The following is a 16,472-nucleotide window of genomic DNA, read 5'->3' on the forward strand; positions in this document are numbered from 1 at the left end:
AGTACTCGGCCACAAATACATACATTAATAATACAAAAAATAATAAATATATAAAATCCCAAGCCAAAATTAATATCAGCCGAATCAAATATTCGGCCATATGTTATAACATAAGTGTTTAATGTTGACAATAGAGTAGCCTTATGAGCTTTCAGGGCCCATATAGGGAGATTAAACGAGAAATTGAAAGTGAAAGCGAAGAAGAGTGGGACCGAGAGCCCCAAGGGTATCAACCACCACAAATACTGGAAGAAAACATAGACATTATGAACGCGGCCAACATAGAAGCTTTGATTCAGGCCGCATTGGCTCAACAGGAACAAAGACTTAGAGCAGAGTTCCAAAACCAAATTAGTGCAGTTAATCAACAACTACAAAATCTGCGCGTAGAGGCGCCAGAAGTCGAAACATACCAGAGAATTTCTGTGAGTTCAGTACCGGTGCCGTGTGACATACCGTTACACATAGTAAAGTCGATCCCAGATTTTACCGGGGTACAGGATGAATACGTGGCGTGGAGACAGTCCGCCACAGACGCCTATGAGTTATTTAAACCATACGTTGGCAGTACCGCGCATTACCAAGCCGTTACAATTATAAGGAATAAGATTAGGGGACCAGCACGAGCGCTGCTGGTATCGCACAATACAGTGCTTAATTTTGATGCTATTTTGGCTAGGTTAGACTGCTCTTATGCAGATAAAACGTCCTTGCGCCTCTTACGGCAAGGGCTTGAATCTGTCCGTCAAGGGGACCAAACTCTAATGGAGTACTACGATGAGGTTGAACGAAAGTTAACCCTCGTGACAAACAAAATAGTCATGACTCACGACTCAGAAAGAGCCACACTGCTCAATACTGAAGTAAGGGGTGACGCCCTGCATGTATTTATTTCGGGCCTAAAGAAGTCCTTAAGGGCGGTCGTATTTCCGGCACAGCCCAAAGATTTGCCAGCAGCACTGGCTTTAGCTAGGGAGGCAGAGGCTAGTATCGAACGAAGTATGTTCGCGGCCACATATGCCAAAGCTGTCGAGCAGAGAAATCAGAATACTGACTTCCACAAAGGCCAACAGCGTGAGAAACAGGAAAAAAATCCCTATTATTTCAAAAAACAAAATAAAAGCCAGAATAATGATTATTGGCGCAGACAGGACAACTTGACCGATCGGGGTAAACCAGATCAGGCTCCAGAGCCCATGGATTTAGACCCATCACTTTCTAAGCTTAGATACCCAACGAGTTTCAAACAATCTAAGGGGAATAATAATAATAATAATACACAGTCCCCCACTCCTCAAAACCCAAAAAGACCAAACTCTTCTGAAAGAATGACTGGTCAGAGGCGCCAACGGATAAACAACGTTGAGCAAGCTGCTGAAAAAGACCAGGACTACGAAGACGCGGCCGCAGCCGCACTGAATGTAATAGAGCAGGACAGCGACTCACTTGACTCAAACGATCTTCTCAATTTTTTAGAGGAAGGTCCCGCTTACCGTTTATCGAGCGAAGGTTGGCGGGGAGAACTATGAAAATTCTAATAGATACCGGGGCGGCTAAAAATTATGTTAAGCCCGTAAAGGAGCTCAAACACATAATGCCTGTCGACTCCCCATTCTCTGCGAGTACCATACATGGCTCCAGTAAAATAAAAAACAAATGCTTAATGCACATATTTGGCCTAAAGGCCCCCTTCTTTTTGCTAGATAGCCTAAGTACGTTTGATGCTATTATAGGTTTCGATTTGCTAACGCAGTCGGGAGCGGCATTAGACTTACGTATCGGCGAAATTAGGTACGGAAACGTGACCGAACAGCTTAAATTCTTCGACTGCCCTAGTGTGAATTTCACAAATGTCGATGAAATAGTAGTCCCGAAATCAGTAAAAGCTGAATTTAGGAAAATGATCATTAAGAGGAGTAAAGTGTTTTCGAGCTCTAACGAGGCGCTTCCATTTAACACCTCGGTCGTTGCTAGGATTCGCACGGAAAGTGACGAACCCGTTTACTCCAAACTATACCCATATCCCATGGGAGCGGCTGAGTTTGTTAATAAAGAAATCAAACAGCTGCTAAAGGACGGTATCATTCGCCCTTCTAGGTCGCCATTCAACAGCCCAACATGGGTTGTTGACAAAAAAGGCTCTGAGGCCGACGGCAGCAAGAAAAAAAGATTGGTTATTGATTTTAGGAAACTGAATGAACGGACCATTGCTGATCGTTACCCGATGCCAAGTATTCCTATGATTCTAGCGAACTTAGGAAAGGCAAGATTTTTCACTACACTCGACCTAAAATCGGGATACCACCAGATATACTTGGCCGAATGTGACCGAGAAAAAACCTCTTTCTCCATAAATGGAGGAAAATACGAGTTCTGCCGTCTACCCTTTGGGCTTAAAAATGCAGGAAGCATTTTCCAAAGAGCGATTGACGATGTGTTACGCGAGCAGATCGGGAAAATTTGTTATGTTTATGTAGATGACGTGATAATTTTTTCCGAAAACGCTGCCGACCATGTAAGACACATCGACACAGTTCTCAAATGCCTATATGAAGCCAACATGAGAGTGGCGCAAGAAAAAACCAAATTCTTTAAAGAAAGTGTGGAATTTTTAGGCTTTATAGTCACAGCAGACGGAGCCAAAACGGACCCTGAAAAGGTAAAGACCATACAGGAATACACTGAACCGAAAAACTTGTTCAGCCTTAGATCCTTTTTAGGATTGGCCAGTTATTACAGAAGCTTTGTCAAAGACTTCGCTTCTATAGCAAGACCACTTACGTCTATACTCAAGGGAGAGAATGGCTCGGTGAGCAAACATATGTCAAAAAAAGTCGCGGTCGAATTTGATGAGAGTCAACGTAGCGCGTTTGAACGCCTGCGAAACATTTTATCATCAGAAGAGGTCATATTAAGGTATCCAGATTTTAAACAGCCTTTCGACTTGACTACCGACGCTTCAGCAAGTGGTATCGGTGCCGTCTTATCCCAAAATGGCCGGCCAATCACGATGATATCTCGCACGTTAAAAGACTGCGAGCTCAATTACGCTACAAACGAAAGGGAATTGTTGGCGATTGTGTGGGCTATAGGGAAATTACAAAATTACCTGTATGGCTCCAAAGAAATTCGAATTTTCACAGACCATCAACCGCTCACTTTCGCCGTCTCTGAGCGAAACACTAATGCTAAAATTAAGCGATGGAAGGCATTCATCGAGGAACACAACGCAAAAGTGTTCTATAAGCCAGGAAAGGAAAATTTTGTGGCTGATGCCTTGTCCCGACAAAATATTACCTCAATACAAACTGAACCCCAATCCGACGTCGCCACCGTGCACAGCGAAGGCTCCTTGACCTACACGGTCGAATCCACCGATAAACCTTTGAACTGCTTCAGGAATCAAATAATTCTTGAAGAAGCATGCCAGCCTTCACGGCGAAATTTTATAATTTTTGGAAGCAAAACTCGCCACATAATAAATTTTAATAATAAAGACTCACTGCTCGAGTTGGTAAAAGAAGTTGTTAACGTAAATGTTGTGAACGCCATTCACTGTGACCTCCATACATTAGCTTGCATCCAGCATGCCTTGGTGCTGGAATTCCCGGCCACTAAATTTTGGCATTGTAAGAAATTCGTGAGTGATATCACAGATAAAAATGAGCAGACAGAAATTATAACTTGTGAACACAACCGCGCACACAGGGCTGCCCAAGAAAATGTGAAACAAGTCCTTCAGGATTATTATTTTCCAAAAATGACTAAGCTCGCTAATGAGGTGGTCATTAACTGCAAAACATGCACCAAGGCGAAGTACAACAGACACCCCAAGAAGCAGGAGTTGGGGGTCACACCAATCCCATCTTATGCGGGCGAAATGCTGCATATCGACATTTACTCCACAGATAAAAAATCATTTTTAACCTGTGTGGACAAATTTTCTAAATTCGCCGTAGTGCAACCATTGCCCTCTAGGGCCATAGTAGACGTACGTGGACCCATCATTCAACTGGTGAACTTTTTTCCAAAAACCAGAACCATATACTGCGACAACGAAGCATCATTTAACTCGGAGACCATAAATTCATTGTTGAAAAATCAGTATGGCATAGACATCGTTAACGCTCCTCCTTTGCACAGTAGCTCCAACGGGCAAGTGGAACGATTTCACAGCACCCTAACGGAGATAGCAAGGTGCATGAAAATTGACAAACAAATTAGTGACACCGTCGAGCTCATTATGAGAGCCACGGTAGAGTACAACAAAACGCTACACTCAGTCATAAATTTGCAACCAAAAGATGCTATGCACTCAGCCAGCGACGAACAAAGGTTGTCAATAAGACGTCAAATTGAAAAAGCTCAACAAGCTAATCTAGACAGATGCAACCCAACCAGACAAAATCGTATTTTTGAAGTAGGAGAAAAAGTATATCTTAGAAATAACAAAAGGTTAGGGAATAAACTAACCCCACTGTACACAGAAGAGCGCGTACAAGCAGACATGGGAACGTCTGTCCTCATTAGAGGGAGGGTGGTCCATAAGGACAACCTCAAATAAAACCCTTTTTAATTTTTCTATCGGTTAACACGCACCCTACACTTACATATATGTTTCCTATAAGATGCACAGTAGTTTAACCTTTCGCTTCTTTACAGGATCGCGGGGATTGTAATAATAACGTTAGCTGTAGTCAACGCTAGAGTGACAGACTACTCCCACGCCCAATACATACCTATAACGGACGGGATCGCACTGGTGTGGGAACAGAGACATATTTTGCGGCACTCAAGCAATTTAACGGAATTCTCAGCAATGATAGATGAAACTGCCAAGTTGTCCGATTTATTTCCACAGTCGCACATGCGAAAATTGCTAGAGGTCGACACTGACCATATTAGAAGCTTATTGTCCGTCTTAAAAGTACACCATAGAATGGCCAGGAGTCTAGACTTCTTAGGTACCGCACTTAAGGTGGTAGCGGGCACTCCTGACGCATCTGACTTTGAAATGCTTAAAATGTCCGAGTACCGACTGATAGAGTCAAATAACAGGCAGATAATCATCAACACACAAACGCAGGATAAAATCAATAAGCTCACAGATACTGTTAATAAAATTATTAAGGCAAAACAAAACAATATAGTTGACACTTCACACTTGTACGATGTTCTTTTGGCCAGGAATAGAATATTAATAACCGAGATTCAAAATTTAATGCTAACAATCACACTTGCTAAGGCCAACATTATAAACCCTGCAATTTTTAACCACGATGATTTGAAGACTGTATTAGTAGATCACCCCACAGAGGTACCTATCATAAGCCTACTAGAGGCATCTAATATTAAAGTCCTTCAGTCCGATAATATCATCCATGTGCTGATCGCATATCCTAAAATTAAAATTACATGTAAAAAGGTCACAATCTTTCCCGTATCACACCAACACATTGTTCTGCAACTACAGGACAACGTAGTAGCCGAATGCAACAATGATGTCCTAGCAGTCACTGAATGCGCATTAACAACTTACGCATCCTTCTGCAAGCTGGCAACACACGATACTTGCGCTCGAGGCCTACATGCGGGGGATATAGCACAATGCGAAACGCAGGCCAGCCATTTAAGTCCCATCACATTGGTAGACGACGGAATACTAATTATCAACGAGTGTCCAGCCCGGGTCAGCACTGACTATGGCCCTGAAATAACTACCAATGGCACTCACCTCATTACGTTTGAGCGAGTAGCTGTTATTAATGGCACTAAGTATTCGAATCAACGAGAAGCTATCAAGAAAACACCTGGCATGGCAGCGTCCCCGTTGCTAAACATCGTTGGGCACAATCCAGCGCTAAGCATGCCCCTCCTCCAAAGAATGAACAACCAAAATTTGGAGGTTATCCAAGGGCTTAAGGAGGAAGTAAAATCGGCTGGAGCCACCAACATCTGGTTCGCCGTTGGCGTGGGAATCAGCATCCTTATCAGCTGCTCTATCCTACTCCTCCGGGTGTTGAGGAGGAAACGAGCGGCGCAGGAAATACAGCAGGTCGTCGATAAGTTCCAGATGACCGAGGACGGTCATACTTCCAAGGGGGGAGTAGTTAACACAGTTAAGGAGTAACTTATAAGTCGGTACAAATATGTGGTGGTTCTCGGATCACCCTATTGCCTTTATGTGCAGATTAAGCATAAATCGCCTTTAGGGGCCGTGCCTGGTTCCCGGCGTGGTGAGTTATGCATTTTCTGCTTGTGTCAGCATTTTGGTATGACAAAGCGGTCGGCTCGCCGGCCACGTACAGCTTATAAGTTCAGTTTTAGTTCTGATTTTGAATAAAGAACATTTAAATGTAAAACTCCGGCATTGGCCGTTAACACTTATCTTATTGATTGAAATTGGTTATCGTGCCTTAAGGGCCGTTAGCAACGGAGGCAGTTACTCCCATCATAATCTTCCTAATAGAAGAGGAAAGAGAGCCAGTGGCAACCGCCCGGCTCACCCAGGAGAACAACCAGCCACGGGGACAAGTGCGCCTTTACCCCCACCCCCGGAATCAGCTACGGTTGTAGTAGGACAGCAGCCCCTTACCCTCACGGACAGCGGCGAGGGACAGAGAGTGGTGACCCGTCCTAAATTATAATCGTGGAGGGTTGAACTGATCGAGAGAGCAAAAGAGCGAGAGGGAAACACAAGGCGTCTCGTTTGCCGAGCAAAGAGCAAGACAACATGTCGTTCGGACCCGCTCTGATTTTCTGGGTTTAGGTATAAATAGGGGCACGTCGAAATTGTAGTCAGTTCTTCAGTGACTTTCGTTTCGTGCAGTGTTAATAGTAAAGAGTAGTGAAAAATGACTGGTCGCGGCAAAGGAGGCAAAGGCTTGGGAAAAGGTGGCGCAAAGCGTCATCGCAAAGTGTTGCGTGATAACATCCAGGGTATTACAAAGCCAGCTATCCGCCGTTTGGCTCGTCGTGGCGGAGTGAAGCGCATATCTGGACTTATTTACGAGGAAACACGCGGTGTTCTAAAGGTATTTTTGGAGAACGTTATCCGCGATGCAGTTACCTACACCGAACACGCCAAGAGGAAGACGGTCACAGCCATGGACGTTGTGTACGCCTTGAAAAGGCAAGGCCGCACCCTGTACGGTTTCGGCGGTTAAACAAATCGTACAGCAGCCTGTACATCAATAAGCAATCGGTCCTTTTCAGGACCACAAATTCATATTTTAAAGGAGATGAATTTTCAATTATATCTGTCTTTATTGGTTAAATGTATTTTTTTAAATATTAATATAGCCAATGCTCAAAAAAAAAACTGGAAATATTAAACTGCACTCTTAAATGTAATGTTTGATTATTGTTGCCTGAAAGCAGACATCTGTTTTATTTTGCGCAGCTGCTGCTTTTGTGTCTTGCAGACTGTACTGAGGAACTGCCATGTTTAATTAAACGCTACTGCGAATGCGTTCAGTTTCCGCTATGATTACCGATTACTAACAATACAGAGCCTTGGATCAGTTTTTTTTGTTTGTCTTGCACGTGCCACTGTTAACGAAGTATTCCAATTTTAATCGGAGTTAAAAACATTAAAAAATATATATATTGGCGAAAGCTAATACTGATTCTTATTCTATAATATCTCTATATGCATTTGAAAATCTTAACAATTCTTTGTTCAAAACTTGGTCGTCCTGAAAAGGACGGTTGGGTTTTTGTTATGTACATGACGAAGTCGCTCTCCTTCGTTTTTAGAACGTTTAAGCCTTCTTCTCGGTCTTTTTGGGCAACAGAACAGCTTGGATGTTGGGCAACACTCCACCCTGTGCAATGGTTACGCCAGAGAGCAGTTTGTTCAACTCCTCGTCGTTGCGGATGGCCAGCTGCAGATGACGCGGAATGATCCTAGTCTTCTTGTTGTCACGAGCTGCATTGCCAGCCAACTCGAGAACCTCAGCGGCCAGATATTCCATCACGGCAGCCAGATAAACTGGAGCGCCGGCACCAACACGCTCGGCATAGTTTCCCTTGCGAAGCAGACGGTGAATACGGCCCACTGGGAACTGAAGACCAGCACGGTTGGAGCGGGACTTTGCCTTTCCCTTCACTTTGCCACCTTTTCCACGACCAGACATTTTGCTTTACTTCTCACTAAATTCACTTTTCACACGGGAAACAAATGTTTGTGAGCCAGGCAGCTGGCGGCCAGACATTTATACTTTTTCGACCGACAGCGCGTTCGTTTAGGGGTGGATTGTGCCTTGGGCCGAAGAGTTTGTTCGAAAAAAAGTATAAGACGAACGCACGAACTGGGCTCCCATTATAACCAGTGAACTGTGTTTGTGAAGTGAGAAAATGCCGCCGAAAACAAGTGGAAAGGCAGCCAAGAAGGCTGGCAAGGCCCAGAAGAATATCACCAAGAACGACAAGAAGAAGAAGCGTAAGAGGAAGGAGAGCTACGCCATCTACATTTACAAGGTCCTGAAGCAGGTCCACCCTGATACTGGAATTTCGTCGAAGGCGATGAGCATCATGAACAGCTTTGTGAATGATATCTTCGAGCGCATTGCTGCCGAGGCTTCTCGCCTGGCTCACTACAACAAGCGCTCGACCATTACCAGTCGGGAAATTCAAACGGCCGTACGCTTGCTCCTGCCGGGAGAGTTGGCCAAGCACGCTGTCAGTGAGGGAACCAAGGCTGTCACCAAGTACACCAGCTCCAAGTAATTTTCTCTCGCTATGGATGCAAAGAAATATCAAAAACGGCCCTTTTCAGGGCCACAAAAATGTTTACCAAAGAAAGTACATTTTCAATATTCAATTTTTCAGCAATTCCTGCCAAGGAGATAATATATAACATGTTAATATAAGTTGGACTTTTCTTTTGTTTTATTTGATCTTCAGACTAATCTGATTAATCTTTGCCAGTACCAAAGTCTGATTTTATTGACTTTCTTATAATGTTGATAAACATTATGGTGCTCACTGCGAAGATCAGTAAATTTAATTTAACAGACAATAGCAAAACGCAATAAACAATTAATAATATATGACATTAAAATGTCGAATTGAAAGATTATTTCTCTTAAAGACTTAGTTGTTTGTAGCCCTGAAAAGGGCTTGTTTAAATGAATCTCAGATTTCGAAATCTGAAATTGCGACTGTACAGCGACATGGAGCGTGTACGCAGTTTATTTCTTGGCTGCCGTTGTTTTTGCTTTCGGCTTTTTAGCGGTAGCGGGAGCAACTGCCTTCTTCACCACCTTTTTGGGCTTGGCAGAAGCCGCCGGCTTGGCTTTTGGTGCTTTGGCGGCTGCCTTTGGCTTTGCTGAAGTAGACTTGGCTTTTGCTGCTGCTGCTGGCTTTGCCTTAACGGTTCCCGTTTTCTTGGCATCCTTCGCCTTTGCCTTCTCGGTTTTCTTTTTCTCGGCGGTCTTTTTGGTGGCCACAGCCTTCTTTGCCTTGGGCTTCTTCTCAGCAGCTCCGGCAGCTTTCTTAGTGGTGGCTCCAGCTCCGGCCTTCTTGGCGACTACTTTCTTGCTTTTCACTTTCTTTTCAGCAGACGTAGCTTTAGGCTTGGGATCCTTTTTGGCGGAGGCCGATAGTTTAAATGAACCAGACGCACCTTTTCCTTTTGTTTGGATCAGTTTTCCGTTGACCACGGCAGATTTCAAATACTTTTTGATGAATGGAGCCAGTTTCTGGGCATCGCATTTGTAAGTGGCAGTGATATATTTCTTAATTGCAAGAAGAGACGAGCCGCCACGTTCTTTCAAGTTCTTGATAGAGGCGTCTACCATTTGCTGTGTTGGTGGGTGAGATGGTGGCACGGCGACCTTCTTTGCCTTTGCGGCAGTGGATCCAGAAGCCTTTTTGGCGGCCACCTTCTTCTCAACTGGCGCTGGTGGGGCAGCCACTGGGGAAGCGGACGTCGCAACTGCAGAATCAGACATTTTTCTTCACTAAAATACACTTTTTTGCTTCGAAAATGGCGCGCGCGTTTGTTGCCGACCTCCTTCGTTCGAATGAGAAGCGAGGAGGAGAGCACTTCAACTCTGGGTATGCAATCAGTCATTTGCTCTGCTAATGTTTGCTTGAAGTAAAAACTTATTTCTTTTATTTCGTTCGTTTAGGTCTTAAATTCAATTAATGTTTTTGTTCTGTTGTATGCCCAAATATTCCATTAAGCAATTAGAAATGTAAAAATTTTAATGTCTCGTTTTAGTGCATTTTTATTAAAGCTCGAACTTGAACATTGACATACGTAACATGAGCATTTTATTTAAAAACATAGTTTTTAATTTGAATTCTTTCTAATATATTAATATTAAATAACACAAAGGAAAATTTAAACTTTTAACTTTAAGAATCAATTCACAAATAACCACATTTCTTAAGTAAAGGTATTTTATAACACGTTTTAGTTTGACCTTATGCTACATAAAAAGTAGTCTATGAGAATACGTCAGGCAATAGTTTTAGGAATTAAAAAAATATAAATCTTTTAAAATTGTTAAGGTATTTGTTTTTATCTTCAAAATATCATGAATATGCTTCAATACAGACTTGATTTAAAACATTATTATAAACGGTTTATCCAAGATGGCTTCCCTTGTATCCTATATAAAGGCATGATTAGGGTCACTGTCAAGTTAACATAAAAAAAAAAATATTTTAACTGTTTCCATTGTAGTTTTTGTTTGTTAAATAAATAAAAGACTCGTTAACATGTCTGAATTTTTTCTTTAAGGTTTTCAAAAGTTTTTCGATTTTTTAAGGATGTTTAAAATCTGTTACGCTTCGTGTACCAATAGTATCACTTCAAAAAATGTTCTCTTTACAGTTCTTCATATAAAATCTAATTGTAATATTTTCCAAAGCATTTTATGTTTTATGTAACAAATAGAGCGAATATAAACTTATCTGACTAATTTTTATAAAGTTTTTACCCTTTTTCGATTTTTGAATGGTGTTTGAAGTACAATGAAGTTGCAACTTGCTACTACACACTATGTGTCGCTATTAATATGAAATATAAATTAGTTTTTTATTTTTAGCATTTTTAATCTCGTTTAACAAATAAACTCCTCACAAACTAACTTTTCAGAAGGTTTTCAAAATTTTTTTTTGATTTTTCAAAGATGTTCGAGATCCACGGTAGTTCGTGGTTGTTCAACAAAACCTAATCTTGTTTACTGCAGTGAAGAATTAACATTTCACCTTTAAATAGAAAATTTATAATTTTTGTATATTTTTTTTTTTTTTTTTTTTTAAGTAATAAAGAGCTTATTGATGTTTTTTCGAGTTATTTTCTGAAAGTTTTTTTTAACAGTTTTTCGATGTTTTTAAGGGTGTGTAGAGCCCAAGGTGGTTCGTTGTTGTTCTATGCTACCTTACCGTGATAAATATTAAGACTGAAAAAAACATTTCCTTAGGCTGGTTATCAAAAAAAAAAAATGAAATCCATTTTTAAGATAGGTGTTAGAAAGTAAACCTTAAAATATTCAATAATTAAAATAACAATTTAAATAAATACTCAATAAATTTTAATAAAAAAAAAATGAAAATCTAATCTCATTGAGTACTTTTTGTGGTCCTGAAAAGGACCGATTTGTACAAATAAAAGCGCATTGCTGCCACTTGAAGCCGTCTCAACTTAAGCACGCTCGCCGCGAATGCGACGGGCCAACTGAATGTCCTTGGGCATAATTGTGACTCGCTTAGCATGAATGGCACACAAGTTGGTGTCTTCAAAGAGACCAACCAAATAGGCTTCGCTAGCCTCCTGCAGAGCCATCACCGCCGAGCTCTGGAATCGCAAGTCAGTCTTGAAGTCTTGAGCGATTTCACGCACCAGACGCTGGAAAGGCAGTTTGCGGATCAACAGCTCGGTACTTTTCTGGTAGCGGCGGATCTCACGCAGGGCCACAGTTCCGGGGCGATAGCGATGAGGCTTCTTCACGCCTCCGGTGGCTGGGGCGCTCTTACGAGCGGCTTTAGTAGCCAGTTGTTTGCGTGGCGCCTTGCCACCAGTCGATTTGCGAGCGGTTTGCTTGGTACGAGCCATTTTCAGTTTTCGCTTTCAATTCACTTCTGTTCACTTCACGTCTGAAACTAAAACACAGTGAACTTTCGGCGCGTCTGCTACCTACTTATATAGCAAATCGTGGAGGGTTGAACTGATCGAGAGAGCAAAAGAGCGAGAGGGAAACACAAGGCGTCTCGTTTGCCGAGCAAAGAGCAAGACAACATGTCGTTCGGACCCGCTCTGATTTTCTGGGTTTAGGTATAAATAGGGGCACGTCGAAATTGTAGTCAGTTCTTCAGTGACTTTCGTTTCGTGCAGTGTTAATAGTAAAGAGTAGTGAAAAATGACTGGTCGCGGCAAAGGAGGCAAAGGCTTGGGAAAAGGTGGCGCAAAGCGTCATCGCAAAGTGTTGCGTGATAACATCCAGGGTATTACAAAGCCAGCTATCCGCCGTTTGGCTCGTCGTGGCGGAGTGAAGCGCATATCTGGACTTATTTACGAGGAAACACGCGGTGTTCTAAAGGTATTTTTGGAGAACGTTATCCGCGATGCAGTTACCTACACCGAACACGCCAAGAGGAAGACGGTCACAGCCATGGACGTTGTGTACGCCCTGAAAAGGCAAGGCCGCACCCTGTACGGTTTCGGCGGTTAAACAAATCGTACAGCAGCCTGTACATCAATAAGCAATCAATCGGTCCTTTTCAGGACCACAAATTCATATTTTAAAGGAGATGAATTTTCAATTATATCTGTCTTTATTGGTTAAATGTATATTTTTTAAATATTAATATAGCCAATGCTCAAAAAAAAAAAACTGGAAATATTAAACTGCACTCTTAAATGTAATGTTTGATTATTGTTGCCTGAAAGCAGACATCTGTTTTATTTTGCGCAGCTGCTGCTTTTGTGTCTTGCAGACTGTACTGAGGAACTGCCATGTTTAATTAAACGCTACTGCGAATGCGTTCAGTTTCCGCTATGATTACCGATTACTAACAATACAGAGCCTTGGATCAGTTTTTTTTGTTTGTCTTGCACGTGCCACGTGGCACTGTTAACGAAGTATTCCAATTTTAATCGGAGTTAAAAACATTAAAAAATATATATATTGGCGAAAGCTAATACTGATTCTTATTCTATAATATCTCTATATGCATTTGAAAATCTTAACAATTCTTTGTTCAAAACTTGGTCGTCCTGAAAAGGACGGTTGGGTTTTTGTTATGTACATGACGAAGTCGCTCTCCTTCGTTTTTAGAACGTTTAAGCCTTCTTCTCGGTCTTTTTGGGCAACAGAACAGCTTGGATGTTGGGCAACACTCCACCCTGTGCAATGGTTACGCCAGAGAGCAGTTTGTTCAACTCCTCGTCGTTGCGGATGGCCAGCTGCAGATGACGCGGAATGATCCTAGTCTTCTTGTTGTCACGAGCTGCATTGCCAGCCAACTCGAGAACCTCAGCGGCCAGATATTCCATCACGGCAGCCAGATAAACTGGAGCGCCGGCACCAACACGCTCGGCATAGTTTCCCTTGCGAAGCAGACGGTGAATACGGCCCACTGGGAACTGAAGACCAGCACGGTTGGAGCGGGACTTTGCCTTTCCCTTCACTTTGCCACCTTTTCCACGACCAGACATTTTGCTTTACTTCTCACTAAATTCACTTTTCACACGGGAAACAAATGTTTGTGAGCCAGGCAGCTGGCGGCCAGACATTTATACTTTTTCGACCGACAGCGCGTTCGTTTAGGGGTGGATTGTGCCTTGGGCCGAAGAGTTTGTTCGAAAAAAAGTATAAGACGAACGCACGAACTGGGCTCCCATTATAACCAGTGAACTGTGTTTGTGAAGTGAGAAAATGCCGCCGAAAACAAGTGGAAAGGCAGCCAAGAAGGCTGGCAAGGCCCAGAAGAATATTACCAAGAATGACAAGAAGAAGAAGCGTAAGAGGAAGGAGAGCTACGCCATCTACATTTACAAGGTCCTGAAGCAGGTCCACCCTGATACTGGTATTTCGTCGAAGGCGATGAGCATCATGAACAGCTTTGTGAATGATATCTTCGAGCGCATTGCTGCCGAGGCTTCTCGCCTGGCTCACTACAACAAGCGCTCGACCATTACCAGTCGGGAAATTCAAACGGCCGTACGCTTGCTCCTGCCGGGAGAGTTGGCCAAGCACGCTGTCAGTGAGGGAACCAAGGCTGTCACCAAGTACACCAGCTCCAAGTAATTTTCTCTCGCTATGGATGCGTAGAAATATCAAAAACGGCCCTTTTCAGGGCCACAAAAATGTTTACCAAAGAAAGTACATTTTCAATATTCAATTTTTCAGCAATTTCTGCCAAGGAGATAATACATAACATGTTAATATAAGATGGATTTTTCTTTTTTTGTTTTATTTGATCTTCAGACTAATCTGATACTTTGCCAGTACCAAAGTCTGATTTTATTGACTTTCTTATAATGTTGATAAACATTATGGTGCTCACTGCGAAGATCAGTAAATTTAATTTAACAGACAATAGCAAAACGCAATAAACAATTAATAATATATGACATTAAAATGTCGAATTGAAAGATTATTTCTCTTAAAGACTTAGTTGTTTGTAGCCCTGAAAAGGGCTTGTTTAAATGAATCTCAGATTTCGAAATCTGAAATTGCGACTGTACAGCGACATGGAGCGTGTACGCAGTTTATTTCTTGGCTGCCGTTGTTTTTGCTTTCGGCTTTTTAGCGGTAGCGGGAGCAACTGCCTTCTTCACCACCTTTTTGGGCTTGGCAGAAGCCGCCGGCTTGGCTTTTGGTGCTTTGGCGGCTGCCTTTGGCTTTGCTGAAGTAGACTTGGCTTTTGCTGCTGCTGGCTTTGCCTTAACGGTTCCCGTTTTCTTGGCATCCTTCGCCTTTGCCTTCTCGGTTTTCTTTTTCTCGGCGGTCTTTTTGGAGGCCACAGCCTTCTTTGCCTTGGGCTTCTTCTCAGCAGCTCCGGCAGCTTTCTTAGTGGTGGCTCCAGCTCCGGCCTTCTTGGCGACTACTTTCTTGCTTTTCACTTTCTTTTCAGCAGACGTAGCTTTAGGCTTGGGATCCTTTTTGGCGGAGGCCGATAGTTTAAATGAACCAGACGCACCTTTTCCTTTTGTTTGGATCAGTTTTCCGTTGACCACGGCAGATTTCAAATACTTTTTGATGAATGGAGCCAGTTTCTGGGCATCGCATTTGTAAGTGGCAGTGATATATTTCTTAATTGCAAGAAGAGACGAGCCGCCACGTTCTTTCAAGTTCTTGATAGAGGCGTCTACCATTTGCTGTGTTGGTGGGTGAGATGGTGGCACGGCGACCTTCTTTGCCTTTGCGGCAGTGGATCCAGAAGCCTTTTTGGCGGCCACCTTCTTCTCAACGGGCGCTGGTGGGGCAGCCGCTGGGGAGGCGGACGGCGCCACTGCAGAATCAGACATTTTTCTTCACTAAAATACACTTTTTTGCTTCGAAAATGGCGCGCGCGTTTGTTGCCGACCTCGTTCGTTCGAATGAGAAGCTCTGCTAATGTTTGCTTGAAGTAAAAACTTATTTTTTTTATTTTGTTCGTTTAGGTCTTAAATTCAATTAATGTTTTTGTTCTGTTGTATGCCCAAATATTCCATTAAGCAATTAGAAATGTAAAAATTGTAATGTCTAGTTTTAGTGCATTTTTATTAAAGCTCGAACTTGAACATTGACATACGTAACATGAGCATTTTATTTAAAAACATAGTTTTTAATTTGAATTCTTTCTAATATATTAATATTAAATAACACAAAGGAAAATTTAAACTTTTAACTTTAAGAATCAATTCACAAATAACCACATTTCTTAAGTTAAGGTATTTTATAACACGTTTTAGTTTGACCTTATGCTACATAAAAAGTAGTCTATAGACACGAATACGTCAGGCAATAGTTTTAGGAATTAAAAAAATATAAATCTTTTAAAATTGTTAAGGTATTTGTTTTTATCTTCAAAATATCATGAATATGCTTCAATACAGACTTGATTTAAAACATTATTATAAACGGTTTATCCAAGATGGCTTCCCTTGTATCCTATACAAAGGCATGATTAGGGTCACTGTCAAGTTAACATAAAAAAAAAAAATATTTTAACTGTTTCCATTGTAGTTTTTGTTTGTTAAATAAATAAAAGACTCGTTAACATGTCTGAATTTTTTCTTTAAGGTTTTCAAAAGTTTTTCGATTTTTTAAGGATGTTTAAAATCTGTTACGTTTCGTGTACCAATAGTGCCACTTCAAAAAATGTTCTCTTTATAGTTCTTCATATAAAATTTAATTTTAATATTTTCCAAAGCATTTTATGTTTTATGTAACAAATAGAGCGAATATAAACTTGTCTGACTGATTTTATAAAGTTTTTACCCTTTTTCGATTTTTGAATGGTGTTTGAAG

The 16,472-nt window shown here is 41.8% G+C and overlaps 7 protein-coding genes across 7 annotated transcripts; 2 read left to right on the forward strand and 5 right to left on the reverse strand.

Moving 5' to 3' along the window:
• Positions 1-7,695: 7,695 nt before the first annotated feature.
• LOC122320423 (histone H2A) lies at positions 7,696-8,196 on the reverse strand. Its single transcript, XM_043208564.1, has one exon. The coding sequence runs from the start codon at positions 8,136-8,138 to the stop codon at positions 7,764-7,766; it is 375 nt and encodes a 124-aa protein (XP_043064499.1). The 5' UTR covers positions 8,139-8,196; the 3' UTR covers positions 7,696-7,763.
• Positions 8,197-8,322: 126 nt separating this feature from the next.
• LOC122320424 (histone H2B) lies at positions 8,323-8,779 on the forward strand. Its single transcript, XM_043208565.1, has one exon. It carries the CDS (start codon positions 8,359-8,361, stop codon positions 8,728-8,730), a length of 372 nt encoding a protein of 123 aa, XP_043064500.1. The 5' UTR covers positions 8,323-8,358; the 3' UTR covers positions 8,731-8,779.
• Positions 8,780-9,111: 332 nt separating this feature from the next.
• On the reverse strand, positions 9,112-10,004 carry LOC122320418 (histone H1-like). Its single transcript, XM_043208559.1, has one exon. The coding sequence runs from the start codon at positions 9,954-9,956 to the stop codon at positions 9,195-9,197; it is 762 nt and encodes a 253-aa protein (XP_043064494.1). The 5' UTR covers positions 9,957-10,004; the 3' UTR covers positions 9,112-9,194.
• Positions 10,005-11,644: 1,640 nt separating this feature from the next.
• LOC122320420 (histone H3) lies at positions 11,645-12,133 on the reverse strand. The gene has a single exon (XM_043208561.1). It carries the CDS (start codon positions 12,068-12,070, stop codon positions 11,660-11,662), a length of 411 nt encoding a protein of 136 aa, XP_043064496.1. The 5' UTR covers positions 12,071-12,133; the 3' UTR covers positions 11,645-11,659.
• A 1,096-nt stretch (positions 12,134-13,229) lies between these two features.
• Positions 13,230-13,730, reverse strand: LOC122320422 (histone H2A). Its single transcript, XM_043208563.1, has one exon. It carries the CDS (start codon positions 13,670-13,672, stop codon positions 13,298-13,300), a length of 375 nt encoding a protein of 124 aa, XP_043064498.1. The 5' UTR covers positions 13,673-13,730; the 3' UTR covers positions 13,230-13,297.
• Positions 13,731-13,854: 124 nt separating this feature from the next.
• Positions 13,855-14,313, forward strand: LOC108098148 (histone H2B). The gene has a single exon (XM_043208566.1). The coding sequence runs from the start codon at positions 13,893-13,895 to the stop codon at positions 14,262-14,264; it is 372 nt and encodes a 123-aa protein (XP_043064501.1). The 5' UTR covers positions 13,855-13,892; the 3' UTR covers positions 14,265-14,313.
• Positions 14,314-14,645: 332 nt separating this feature from the next.
• LOC122320419 (histone H1-like) lies at positions 14,646-15,487 on the reverse strand. Its single transcript, XM_043208560.1, has one exon. It carries the CDS (start codon positions 15,485-15,487, stop codon positions 14,729-14,731), a length of 759 nt encoding a protein of 252 aa, XP_043064495.1. The 3' UTR covers positions 14,646-14,728.
• Between the last annotated feature and the right edge of the window lie 985 nt (positions 15,488-16,472).

The sequence above is a fragment of the Drosophila ficusphila genome, unplaced genomic scaffold (assembly GCF_018152265.1).
Source record: "Drosophila ficusphila isolate 14025-0441.05 unplaced genomic scaffold, ASM1815226v1 contig_535, whole genome shotgun sequence".
NCBI lineage: Eukaryota > Metazoa > Arthropoda > Insecta > Diptera > Drosophilidae > Drosophila > Drosophila ficusphila.

What these genes read in the sequence shown, in the direction of transcription:
- LOC122320423 (XM_043208564.1), bottom strand. Translation starts at nt 8,138, where the DNA reads ATGTCTGGTCGTGGAAAAGGTGGCAAAGTGAAGGGAAAGGCAAAGTCC.
- LOC122320424 (XM_043208565.1), top strand. Translation starts at nt 8,359, where the DNA reads ATGCCGCCGAAAACAAGTGGAAAGGCAGCCAAGAAGGCTGGCAAGGCC.
- LOC122320418 (XM_043208559.1), bottom strand. Translation starts at nt 9,956, where the DNA reads ATGTCTGATTCTGCAGTTGCGACGTCCGCTTCCCCAGTGGCTGCCCCA.
- LOC122320420 (XM_043208561.1), bottom strand. Translation starts at nt 12,070, where the DNA reads ATGGCTCGTACCAAGCAAACCGCTCGCAAATCGACTGGTGGCAAGGCG.
- LOC122320422 (XM_043208563.1), bottom strand. Translation starts at nt 13,672, where the DNA reads ATGTCTGGTCGTGGAAAAGGTGGCAAAGTGAAGGGAAAGGCAAAGTCC.
- LOC108098148 (XM_043208566.1), top strand. Translation starts at nt 13,893, where the DNA reads ATGCCGCCGAAAACAAGTGGAAAGGCAGCCAAGAAGGCTGGCAAGGCC.
- LOC122320419 (XM_043208560.1), bottom strand. Translation starts at nt 15,487, where the DNA reads ATGTCTGATTCTGCAGTGGCGCCGTCCGCCTCCCCAGCGGCTGCCCCA.